The 13,684-nt window shown below is 43.8% G+C and overlaps 1 protein-coding gene across 1 annotated transcript in view; it reads right to left on the bottom strand.

Annotated features, from left to right (window-relative positions):
- The window catches only part of lrpprc (leucine-rich pentatricopeptide repeat containing), a 154,880-nt gene that overhangs the window by 66,869 nt on the left and 74,327 nt on the right, over positions 1-13,684 (bottom strand). Inside the window, exons 19-20 of the mRNA XM_068045217.1 lie at positions 4,619-4,675; positions 2,925-3,038 (exon numbers count right to left, since the gene is read on the bottom strand). Of these exons, the coding sequence (XP_067901318.1) occupies positions 2,925-3,038; positions 4,619-4,675 (171 nt within the window). The remainder of the gene's footprint in view (positions 1-2,924; positions 3,039-4,618; positions 4,676-13,684) is intronic.

Here is a 13,684-nt window from a genome sequence, read left to right as displayed (position 1 = left end):
GTTCCCCTACAGTGCCTGGACCTCCCTCCTTCTATGCTGCTCCTCCTCCTCAACAGGGGCCCCAAAGCCAAGGTGAATGAGGCCCATGATGGGTTGCAGTGCCTAGTGCAAGGCCTTCACAGCAAACTCTGCACCACACCCCCCCTAACCCTGCCCACTTTTGTCACCTCTGATGAGGTGGTACTACTCCGATGGCACTCCTGCAGTGCTGGCACCTTTGACCTCACTCCTGACAGTGATTCATGTGTGGCCCTCAGCAGAACTACTGCTCCATGTAGTTCCTGGACTCCATTCAACATTCTGCTCCAGTTACAGGGATGTGTCAGATATGCCATTCAATGTTGTTTCCTCTTGCCCTCCCTCCTCCACCCTCCCTGCCAAATTACGCTGCCTCACCCAATGGCTTCCCAGTGAGCTCCCGCCTCCTTCTTGCCTTTTTTAACCAAGAAAGGCTCTGAAGCCCCGTGATCCCGTGCACCATTAGTTAAATCGGAACCAGTGAATAAAACTGCTGTCAATTGGACTGTGCCCTCCTGCTGTGTGTATGTGCCATGTCCACCCTCCATGCCGGCTACCGACAGAAAACAGCAGAAGGGTCATCAAAACGTCAGCACTTCCGGCCCGACGCCTTCTGTCCCTATTTTATGCTCCCCACAGCAACCACTGCCACCACCCGCCCCCCCGCCATTCCCATCTCCAACAGCCCCTTCAAATTCTGCCCGTGGATTCAGAAAATCATAACATAATAGCCACAACTTGGCTGCAGCTGAATTAGGACTGGTAATTAGATTTAACATTTTTACATGGGATAGGGAAGGCAGAAAGGCAGCAGGAATGGGTAGTGGTATTAGAAATATTATACCACTATTGCAATTAAATAGAGAAGTTAGTCAAACAGAATCCCCTTTGATCGAGTTGAAGAAGAACGGCCTATAGGAGTAAAATTTGTAGACAGACGGCTATATGAACATTAAAGATTTGTTATTCAAAATGAGACCAGAATAGAGAAATGTTTTTGGTTACAAAGAGGGATTTTTGGAGCATGTTTAAGGCTGTTTTTCTGTGTCCATCGGAAGGAAACACTATTGGGCATGGTTCTGGGTAATGAAGTAGAGCAAATAGGTAACCTAGAAGTATGAGAACATTTAGAAATTAGTGGAGACGCCTACTATTGTTTTCCAAAATGATTTGGAAAGGAAAATTATGCTAGAGGACTGGAAGGTAGCAAAAGTGACATTGTTCTTCAAAAAGAAAACAAGGTTAAGCCAAGAAATTATATGCCAGTTAATTATAATTTCAGATGTTAGTAGACTACTAAAATCCACAATACGAGATGAAATTAGAAAACTCTTGGAGAATAAGGAATTGATTAAGGGTAATCAGAATGGATTCCAAAGCTTGACCCATCTTACAAATTGAAGAAAGAGGGAATAGTGAAGTGGATGGGGTTTATAAGGATTTTGAAAAAGCATTTGATGAGCTCCACAGAAGAGAGCAGTGATGTAATTTCATTAGCATCTGCATCAGTACACTCATGTCAAGGCCCAAAGACTATTTGTAACATGCCTCTCCTTCATACTAGTGCTCCACGTATCTCTCGGCCTCCATTCAACATTCTGCTTCCACCTGCAGGATATTGTCAGAGCTGCCATTCAATGTTGCTTCCTCTCGTCCAGTGAGAGGAAATAAAGGATTATTAGGAACTATTACAAACAGAGCAAGAAAAATTCTTAATATCACAGAACCTACAGTTCAATAAAATTGCAAACCCTGCAGCTTTTTTTACATCTATTTTCCTATGGGGAATTACCTGACCTCCACTTGGCAATAGTTCAGAGTTGCACATTTTAAATCAGCAGCTCAGTGTGTAGCAACTGGGGTGCATTTCAAAACTCCATAGAACAGCATGTTGATGCATTCCCAAGAATTGCCCTCAGCAAGAATTTTGAGAGACATACTGCAGGAATTTACAGTACAGGAGGATAATCCACCATGTCTGTGCCAGCTCTATACTAAAGCAATCCAAAACTATTTCCACTACCTTGTGCTATCCCCTGCTTTCTCCTGACAGCTCTGTATCTTCCCCGCTTCAAATATTTACCCAATTTTCCCCAAAGTCATGCCTCAACCAATCCCTCGATGGCCAATCTGGTCTTTGACATTATCTTGTTACTACCATCACTAAGCATCCTATCACCTCAAAATAGGAACTTGAACAGAATTAAACAGAAAAGTAAAACACTCTTCCATATAACAGAACAGCAGCAGATTTGTACCTATTCAAAAGATAATAAGCTGGCTCATATTATAATTGAAATTATTGAAGGAAGCCATTCAGCCCATCATACCTGTGTTGGGAATACAAAGTCTCAGAGCTTTTCAGTTGTTCTGACAATATCACTGGAGCAACCTCAACTCCACTGATTTTTGAAAACCCCTAACATATTTACTATATTGTGCTTGAGTACATGGCTCCATGTTGTATTGTCTACACTATGCTAAAAAATTGGCGGGGGGGGGGGGGGGGGTGCGAATTGGGAGTATAAAATGGACACAAAACCATCCAAATAGCATAACATCTAAACTATCTAACAGAGAGTGTCTTCCCTCAGGTCATCTATAAACCAATGGCCCACATGCTACCAACTGTGTACTATCTACACTGGGCCACTGTACAAGTAGAACAATCCATACATGCATGACAAAATGCTGCAATCAATGAAAGTTGCAAAAAAATGGAAGAGTGGTTTTTTATCACCTCACATAATCATTGTGTTAAAATTCAACTATTATTCAATTATTTCTAGCATCTGACAACTCTGCTCATTAAACATTTCATTGTTTTTAAAATAAGATTACTCTCTATACATTACCTGTATTTTGCATTAGACCATATATTTTATCAAAGAAATTGCCCACATTACCTCAGTCCCACAAAGCAATAGGATCAGTTGCTTCACTGTCTCTCCGATGGGTTTGTTCTCCATTTTTAGCTCGGCCAATTTTGTTTCCAGGGCAACAATTTTAGCCTCAGACCCCTGACAAATCAGAATCATAGACATTAGAGGCTCTTCACAAATGGAAAAAAATAGTCATTTGGATAACGGCTGAACCATTAATTAAACCAATTTTTCAAAAATTAAATATTGGGAAAACTGTAGTCATTATTCTGGGTCTCCGCTCCAAACTCTGCCCCCAGCTACCAACTCCATCCCTCTCTCTGGCAACAGTCTGAGATTTAATCTGTCTGCTCGCAACCTTGGTATCACATTTGACCCCTGAAATGAGCTTCAACCTCATATTCGCACCATCACTAAGATCGCCTATTTCCACCTCTAATATAGCCCGATGTTGCCCGCCTCAGTTCATCTGCTGCTGAAACTCTTGATCATGCCCTCAATGCCTCTAGACTAGACTATTCCAACACACTCCTGGCTGGTCTCCCACATTCTATCCTCCGTAAACTTAAGGTCATCCAAACTCTGCTACTCATGTCTTAACTCACACCAAGACCCGTTCACCTATCACCCCTGTGCTTGCTGACCTACATTGGCTCCAGGTCAAGCAATGCCTTGATTTTAAAATTCCCATACTTGTTTTCAAATCCCTCCATGGCCTTGGCCCTCCCTATCTCTGTAATCTCCTCTAGCCCACAGAACAACCTTCCATGATATCTGCGCTCCTCTAATTCTGATCACTTGAGCATCCCCAATTTTAATCATTCCACCAATGGTGGTTGCGCCTTCAGTTGCCTAGGCTCTACGCTCTGGAATACCCTCCCTACACCGCTCTGCTGCTCGACCTTGCTTTCCTCCTTGAAACCTACTTCTGACCAAGCTTTTAGTCATCTGACCTAATATCTCATGTGGCTCGGTGATGTGTTTGTTTTATAACACTCCTTTGCAGTGCCTTGGGACATTTTATAACGTTAAAGGCGCTATTTAAATATAATCACCCTAACATTTGTATCCTAGTTCAGTGGGAAGAAATATAAAAATACTTATTTGTTCACATCTTCTCAAGGCAACAGTACTCATTTTCTGGCTAATAAGAGAAATGTTTGCTTTGGAACGATATACTGAAGGCATCAAATCCCCACCACAAAGAGATAAGGCACTTTCTCTGGATAATATCAAGATACCCAACATTGCATGTACAAGTTCCAGTTTGCTCAGTTCCCAATTTATATCAAACAAAGCCTGTGGCATCTCCCAGTTTTGAGGATAAATCAGAGAGACTGTTACACCTGGGCGGTTTCTGGTAACTTTTGCTGACTGGCTGCAGGTACCTTTCATCAATCTGACGAGAGTTCCTGGCATCACAGCAGGTAGAAGAGGAGGAGGATGAAAACACATGCAAATACAGAGATAAAAATTTACCTGAATGTACCCAGACAAATGAAAAGAAATATAACTCCAAGCTTCTTAGGCCAGTTAATAATCTACTTAGGTAGAACTGCATTCTGCATAAATAAATTGGCTTCATTGCTATATATTGGGCGAACAGTCCAATTAGAACTAACATGAATTTTCAATAGAACATATTTTTTTTAAAAACTCCATTTCCAATCTGAACACAAGCATGAAGTATAACTTTCTATGCTAAACTTCCTACTTACTTTTGGGAGGTCAGCAGCAGACAGTTTATCCTGTTCATCCACCAACACAATGACATCCTGAAAAATAGCAATCCTTGGATTTAAAAAATATGAAATTGCTGCTTTTCATTCACTTTTCTGTGTTTTGTGGGGGGGGGGGGGCATTAAGGAGAAGGGATTTCAACATTTTAAAAAGTAATACGTTTCAAAATTTGGCTTCCAATTTCTTAAAAGTTCAGGCATCCTTATTTGTGGAACTTTTAAACAGATCTCCTTTAACACAAGGTCAAAGGAAGGTTTCATTCAAGGAGCTGGTAAGGTAATTTCCCTTAAGTACATCACCAACTCATCTGCCCCTCCCGGCAAAAAAAAAATCTACAAGGTGATGCAAATGTTATCTCTTGTTTGAAGTGCTATAGTTTTCAGTATTAGGTTCATTCTCTCACACTGTCCCTTCCAAGATGAAACACAGCAAGCAGCCTGGTTGCTGATCCAGAGATAACTGAGCTGGAATAAGTCAATATTGACTGGATACTGGCACATAGGATACAAGCAATGCCACCTGAAAAATGTTCAAAATCAGTAACTACTCAAAACATTACATTTGGTTTTAGATAAGACACTTTCCTAGGGTGACACTGGAAAGCTCTGCACTGTCTTGATCAAGACAGTATACTTAACACTAAGTAAGCAAATCATCATGAGGGGGAAACGGTTTTCAAAGATTATTGTACCCTTCATCGCTGAAAAAAGTGTTACTATGTCAGTTCCAATTACAGAGCTGGTCCTAGATATCTAACATTTTATAAATTAATAGAGACACAGGCATTAGTTCAGGTGGGTTAATAACTTTCGGCTGTCAGGTTGGGTCGATTTGGAATTTAAGAGCCATTGTGCTAGGCCAGATTTGTTCTGTATACAAAGGAATACTCTTACATTATTTATACCAGCTGAGTGCCTTTCAGGACGGACCCATGTCAAGTATATGAACCTCATTCTTCACAATAGAAGCATCAGAAGTAATGCAGAAACCTACTCTGCATGATAGTACAGGCAAGGACAAAATGGGCTGTGAGGTGCTAAAAATGTAGGAACTGGTTATTGTCTCTCATCTATTCCCAATTTCTTGCTTCTTTTCAAAGACAGCATTTGACCAATAGTGGCATCAAGGAGCCCTGGCAAAATTGGTCAATGGGATTCAGGAGAAAACTCTTCACTGGCTGGAGTCATAGCTAGCACATAAGCTCAGAAGTGTAGAAGTACACTGATGATTGCACAAGGTTCAGTCCAATTTGCAACTCCTCAGATACTAAGCAGCCTGTGTCCATATGCAGCCAGACCTGAACAGCATTCAGGCTTGGGCTGATAAGTGGCAGGCAATGACCATTGCCAACAACAGAGAATCTAACCATCTCCCTTGACATTCAATGGTATTACCATCGCTGAATCCCCCACTATCAACATCCTCGGGGTTACCATTGACCAGAAACTGAACTAGATCAGCCTTATATATACTATGGCTACAAGAGCAGGTCAGAGACTGGAAATTCTAGGTGAGTAACTCACCTCCTGACTCCCCAAAGCCTGTCCACCATCTACAAGGCATAAATCAGGACAATAATGGAATACTCTCCACTCTTGCCTGGATTAGTGTAGCTCCAACAGCACACAAGAAGCTCAACACAATCCAGAACAAAGCAGTCCGCTTGATCGGCACCCCATCCACCATCTTAAACATTCACTCCCTCCACCACCGATGCACAGTGGCAGCACTGCCTACCACATACAAGATACATTGCAGCAACTCACCACGCCTCCTTCGACAGTACGTTCCAAACCCACCACCTCTTCCACCTAGACGGACAAGGGCAGCAAACGCAAGGAAAAACCAACACCTGAAACTTCCCCTCCAAGGCACACATTATTCTGGCATGAAACTATATCACCGGTCCTTCACTGTCACCGGACCAAAATCTTGGAACTCCCTTCTTAAAAGCACTGTGGAAGTACCCAAACCAGAGGAATGCAGGGTTCAAGAAGGCAGCTCACCACAACCTTCTCAAGAGCAAACTCACCACCAACTTTTCAAGGGCAATTAGGGATGGTCAATAAATTCTGGCCTAGCCAGCGACGCCCATATCGCCCAAATGAATAAGAAAGAATTTTGGGATGGCCAACAAATTCCAAGAAAGAATAAAAACAGTGCCTCTTCTTTGGCTTCACAGGTATCAGAACACCACTGTTACCCATTTCAAGGGTCTGCTCTTCAAAGGTCAGCTTAGATAGAAACATAGAAAATAGGAGGAGTAGGCCATTCGGCCCTTCGAGCCTGCTCTGTCATTCATTATGATCATGGCTGATCATCCAACTCAGTAGCCTGTTCCCGCTTTCGCCCCATACCCTTTGATCCCTTTAGACCCAAGAGCTATATCTAACTCCTTCTTGAAAATATACAATGTTTTGGTCTCAACTGCTTTCTGTGGGAGTGAATTCCACAGGCTCACCACTCTCCGGGTGAAGAAATTTCTCCTCATCTCAGTCCTGAAAGGTTTAACCCGTATCCTTAGACTATGACACCTGGTTCTGGACTCCCCCACCATCGGGAACATCCTTCCTGCATCTACCCTGTCAAGTCCTGTTAGAATTTTATAGGTTTCTATAAGATACCCCCTCACTCTTCTGAACTCCAGCGAATATAATCCTAACCGACTCAATCTCTCCTCATACGTCAGTCCCACCATCCCAGCGATCAGTCTGGTAAACCTTCGCTGCACTTCCTCTATAGCAAGAACATCCTTCCTCAGATAAGGAGACCAAAACTGCACACAATATTCCAGGTGTGGCCTCACCAAGGCCCTGTATAACTGCAGCAAGACATCCCTGCTCCTGTACTCAAATCCTCTCACTATGAAGGCCAACATACCATTTGCCTTTCTTACCGCCTGTTGCACCTGCATGCTTACCTTCAGCGACTGGTGTACGAGAACACCCAGATCTCACTACATATTCCCCTCTCTCAGTTTATAGTCATTCAGATAATAATCTGCCTTCCTGTTGTTGCTACCAAAGTGGATAACCTCATATTTATCCACATTATACTGCATCTGCCATGCATTAGCCCACTCAACTTGTCCAAATCACCCTGAAGCCTCTCTGCAGCCTCCTCACAACTCACCCTCCCACCCAGTTTTGTGTCATCTGCAAATTTGGAGACATTACATTTAGTTCCCTCATCTAAATCATTAATATATATTGTGAATAGCTGGGGTCCTAGCACCGATCCCTGGTACCCCACTAGTCACTGCCTGCCATTTGGAAAAAGACCCATTTATCCCTACTCTTTTTTTCCTGTCTGCCAACCAATTTTCTATGCATCGCAATACACTACCCCCAATCCCATGCGCTTTAATTTTACACGCTAATCTCTTATGTGGGACTTTGTCGAAAGCCTTCTGAAAGTCCAAATAAACCACATCCACTGACTCCCCCTCATCAACTCTACTTACACCCTCGAAAAATTCTCATAGATTTGTCAAGCATGATTCCCTTTCGTAAATCCAAGCTGACTCTGCCCAATTCGACCACTATTCTCTAAGTGCTCGGCTATAAAATCTTTGATAATGGACTCTAGAATTTTCCCCACGACCGACATCAGGCTGACTGGTCTATTATTCCCTGTTTTCTCTCTACTTCCCTTTTTAAATAGTGGGGTTACATTTGCTACCCTCCAATCTGTAGGAACTGTTCCAGAGTCTATAGAATCTTGGAAGATGACCACCAATGCATCCACTATTTCTCGGGCCACTTCCTTAAGTACTCTGGGATGCATACCATCAGGCCCTGGGGACTTATCGACCTTCAATCCCATCAATTTCCCCAACACCATTTCTCTACTAATACTGATTTCTTTCAGTTCCTCTCTCTCACTAAACCCTGTGCTCCCCAACATTTCTGGCATGATATTTGTGTCCTCCTTTGTGAAGACAGAACCAAAGTATGCATTTAGTTGGTCAGCCATTTCTTTGTTCCCCATAATAAATTCCCCTGTTTCTGACAGTAAGGGATGTACATTTGTCTTCACCAATCTTTTTCTCTTCACATACCTATAGAAACTTTCAGACAGTTTTTATGTTCCCTGCAAACTTGCTCTCGTATTCTATTTTCCCCTTCTTAATCAATCCCTTGGTCCTCCTTTGCTGAATTCTAAACTGCTCCCAATCCTCGGGTCTGTTGTATTTTCTGGCAGATTTATATGCCTCTTCCTTGGATCTAATGCTATCTCTAATTTCCCTTGTAAGCCATGGTTTGACGGCCATTTTACTTTTGCGCCATTCATTGATAAACAATTGTTGCAGTTCATCCAAGCGCTCTTTAAGTGTTTGCCATTGCCTATCCACCGTCATCCCTTGAAGTAACGTTTCCCAATCCGTCATAGCCAACTCGCGCCTGATACCCTGATAGTTTCAGGACCCTAGTCTCAGAATCAACTGCGTCACTCTCCATCTTGATGAAGAATTCTATCACATTATGGTCGCTCATCCCCAAGGGGTCTCGCACCACTAGATTGTCAATTATTCCTCTCTCATTACACAATACCCAGTCGAGGATGGCCTGTTCTCTAGTTGGTTCCTCAACGTAATGGTCCCGAAAACCATCCCGTATACACTCAAAGAATTCCTCGTTTACAGATTGTGACTAATTTGATTTGCCCAATCTATATGCAGATTAAAGTCACCCATAATTACAGATGTTCCTTTATCACATGCATCTCTAATTTCCTGTTTAATGCCATTCCCATCACCACTACAGTTTGGGGGTCCATATACAAACCCCACTAACTTTTTTGCCCCTTAGTGTTTCTCATCTCAGCTCTACCCACACAGATTCCACATCGTCAGAGCTAATATCCTTCCTCACTATTGCGTTAATTTCCTCTTTAACCAGCAATGCAACTCCACCGCCTTTTGCTTTTTGTCTGTCCTTCCTAAATATGAATACCGCTGGATGTTCATTTCCCATCCTGGTCACCTTGCAGCCATGTCTCCGTAACCCCGACTATATCATACCCACTTACATCTATTTGCGTGATTAATTCATCCACTTTATTGCAAATGCTCCGCGCGTTAAGGCACAAAGCCTTAAGGCTTGTCTTTTTAACATTACTTGTTCCCTTCCCACTATTTTTCACTGTGACCCTGTTTGATTCTGGCCCTTGATTTCTCTGCCCATCACTTTTCTTATTCCCCCTACTGTCTTTTGTTCTTGTCTTTGATCCCCCTCCTGACTCCTTGCAAAGGTTCCCACCCCCCTGCCATTTTAGGTTAAACCCTCCCCAACCACTCTGGCAAATACTCCCCCCAGGACATCAGTCCCAGTCCTGCCCAGGTGTAACCCGTCCAGTTTTTACTGGTCCCACCTCCCCCAGAACCGGTCCCAATGTCCCAGGAATCTAAAACCCTCCCCCCTCACACCACCTCTTCAGCCACGTATTCATCCAATATATCTTGCTATTTCTACTCTGACTAGCACGTGGCACTGGTTGTAATCCTGAGATAAGTAATCCTTTGAGGTCCTTCTTTTCAACTTACTGCCTAGCTCCCTATATTCTGCTTTTAGGACCTCATCATTTTTTTACCTATGTCGTTTGTACCAATGTGTACCACAACCACTGGCTGTTCACCCTCCCCCTTCAGAATGTCCTGTAGCCACTTTGAGAAATCCTTGACCCTAGCACCAGGGCGGCAACATACCATCCTGGAGTCTATTTTGCAGACACAGAAACGCCTATCTAGTCCACTTACAATTGAATCCCCTATAACGATTGCATTCCCACACTTTTTACTCTTCTCCTGTGCAGCAGAGCCAACCGTGGTGCAATGAATTGGGCTGTTGCGGCTTTCTCCTGAGAGGCCATTCCCTCCCAACAGTATCCAAAGCAGTTTATCTGTTTTGCAGGGGAATAGAAACAGGAGATTCCTGAACTGCCTGCCTCGTCCTCTTGCTCTGCCTGGTGGTCACCCATTCCTTCCTGCCTGTGGAGTCTGAGCCTGCGGTGTGACCACCTCTCTATACGTGCTATCCACGATACTATCCGCCTCGTGGATGCTCCACAGTGTCTCCAGCTGCCGCTCCAGCTCCAAAACCCAGACTTCCAGGAGCTACAGCTGGAGACACTTCCTGCACATGCCAGTCCCGGGCACTGGAAACGTTCCCGGCTTCCGACATGGAGCACGAGGCGCAGACCACGGCTTTGAGCTCTACTGCCATGACTTAACCCCTTAAATTAACCTTTTGGAAGATCTTAATGTCAAATAATATCAGTTACACTAGGGCCCTTCTTCCCTGGTCCTCGTTACTACAGAACTCCCTTAAAAAAAAAACTACTTACTATATATGAAATAAACTGGAAACCTTTCTTAACTTACGATACTTAACCAGCTATTTAGAGCTATTCCCTAACAGCAGTGACTCACCAACCAATCACCTTGCAGTTTTCCTGAGACGTCACTGTTGGCTTTTTTTTTTCAAAACTCCGGCGCACTGGAAGAGGTCCGACTGCTCTCTGCTCCTGAAGGTAAGTGAAGGCCCCGAGCCTCGCTCATCAGCTATTCACCCACAAGGGGCATCACAGAACACCTAATCCTTTCTTTAATCTCACAACCCATCTGCATTCACCCTATAGTGACTGGGAGTCAGGAACCTTAACTGACTTTCGCTCTCCTAAATTCAAAGATACAAGGCAAATTGTACCACTCCAACTGAGACCTTAGCAAACAGCAGCTATCTGATGTGTTTCGAAATTTCCAATTTTGTGTTAAAACTTGGAATCTATATTTTTAAAACTGAAGAGGCTGACCTTTGGCTGTTTTTTTTTAAAAAGGAAGTTTAACAAAACAAAGAACAGTATAGCACAGGAACAGGCCATTCGGCCCTCCAAGCCTGCGCCGATCTTGATGCCTGCCTAAACTAAAACCTTCTGCACTTCCGGGGTCCGTATCACTCTATTCCCATCCTCTTCAAGTATTTGTCAAGATGCCTCTTAAACGTCTCTATGGTACCTGCTTCCACCACCTCCCCCGGCAACAAGTTCCAGGCACTCACCACCCTCTGTGTAAAGAACTTGCCTCGCACATCCCCTCTAAACTTTGCCCCTCTCACCTTAAATATATGTCCCCTAGTAACTGACTCTTCCACCCTGGGAAAAAGCTTCTGACTATTCATTCTGTCCATGCCGCTTATAACTTTGTAAACCTCTATCATGTCGCCCCTCCACCTCCGTCGTTCCAGTGAAAACAATCCGAGTTTCTCCAACCCTTCCTCATAGCTAATGCCCTCCAGACCAGGCAACATCCTGGTAAACCTCTTCTGTACCCTCTCCAAAGCCTCCACGTCCTTCTGGTAGTGTGGCGACCAGAATTGCACGCAATATTCTAAGTGTGGCCTAACTAAAGTTCTGTACAGCTGCAGCATGACCTGCCTATCTTTATACTCTATGCCCCGACCGATGAAGGCAAGGATGTCATATGCCTTCTTGACTACCTTATCCACCTGCGTTGCCACTTTCAGTGACCTGTGGACCTGTACGCCCAGATCTCTCTGCCTGTCAATACTCCTAAGGGTTCTGCCATTTACTGTATACTTCCCACCTGCATTAGACCTTCCAAAATGCATTACCTCACATCTGTCCGAATTAAACTCCATCTGCCATTTCTCCGCCCAAGTCTCCAACCGATCTATATCCTGCTGTATCCTCTGACAATCCTCATCACTGTCCGCTACTCCACCAACCTTTGTGTCGTCCGCAAACTTACTAATCCGACCAGCTACATTTTCCTCCAAACCATTTATATATACTACAAACAGCAAAGGTCCCAGCACTGATCCCTGCAGAACACCACTAGTCACATCCCTCCATTCAGAAAAACACCCTTCCACTGCTACCCTCTGTCTTCTGTGACCGAGCCAGTTCTCCTCTGATCCCATGTGACTTCACCTTTTGTATCAGTCTGCCATGAGGGACCTTGTCAAAGGCTTTACTGTTATCCATATAGATAAGATCCACTGCCCTTCCTTCATCAATCATCTTTGTCACTTCCTCAAAAAACTCAATCAAATTAGTGAGACACGACCTCCCCTTCACAAAACCATGCTGCCTCTTGCTAATAAGTCCATTTGTTTCCAAATGGGAGTAAATCATGTCCCGAAGAATCCTCTCTAATAATTTCCCTACCACTGACGTAAGGCTCACCGGCCTATAATTTCCTGGATTATCCTTGCTACCCTTCTTAAACAAAGGAACAACATTGGCTATTGTCCAGTCCTCTGGGACCTCACCTGTAGCCAATGAGGATGCAAAGATTTCTGTCAAGGCTTCAGCAATTTCTTCCCTTGCCTCCCTCAGTATTCTGGGGTAGATCCCATCAGGCCCTGGGGATTTATCTACCTTAATGCTTTGCAAGACACCCAATACCTCCTCCTTTTTGATAATGAGATGACTGAGACTATCTACACTCCCTTCCCTAAGCTCATCATCCAAGTCCTTCTCCTTGGTGAATACTGATGCAAAGTACTCATTTAGTACTTCGCCCATTTCCTCTGGCTCCACACATAGATTCCCTTCTCTGTCCTTGAGTGGGCCAACCCTTTCCCTGGTTACCCTCTTGCTCTTTATATACGTATAAAAAGCCTTGGGATTTTCCTTAATCCTGTTTGCCAATGACGTCTCATAACCCCTTCCAGCCCTCCTGACTCCTTGCTTAAGTTCCTTCCTACTGTCTTTATATTCCTCAAGGGATTCGTCTGTTCCTAGCCTTCCAGCCCTTACGAATGCTTCCTTTTCCTTTTTGACGAGGCTCACAATATCCCGCGTTATCCAAGCTTCCCGAAACTTGCCAAACTTGTCCTTCTTCCTCACAGGAACATGCTGGTCCTGGATTCTAATCAACTGACGTTTGAAAGACTCCCACATGTCAGATGTTGATTTACCCTCAAACAGCCGCCCCCAATCTAAATTCTTCAGTTCCTGCCTAATATTGTTAAACTTAGCCTTCCCCCAATTTAGCACCTTCACCCGAGGACTACTCTTAT

Source organism: Heterodontus francisci, chromosome 13 (assembly GCF_036365525.1).
Source record: "Heterodontus francisci isolate sHetFra1 chromosome 13, sHetFra1.hap1, whole genome shotgun sequence".
NCBI classification, from domain to species: Eukaryota; Metazoa; Chordata; class Chondrichthyes; order Heterodontiformes; family Heterodontidae; genus Heterodontus; species Heterodontus francisci.
The sequence above is the reverse complement of the archived record's forward strand: the minus strand, read 5'-3'. Positions and strand labels throughout refer to the sequence as shown.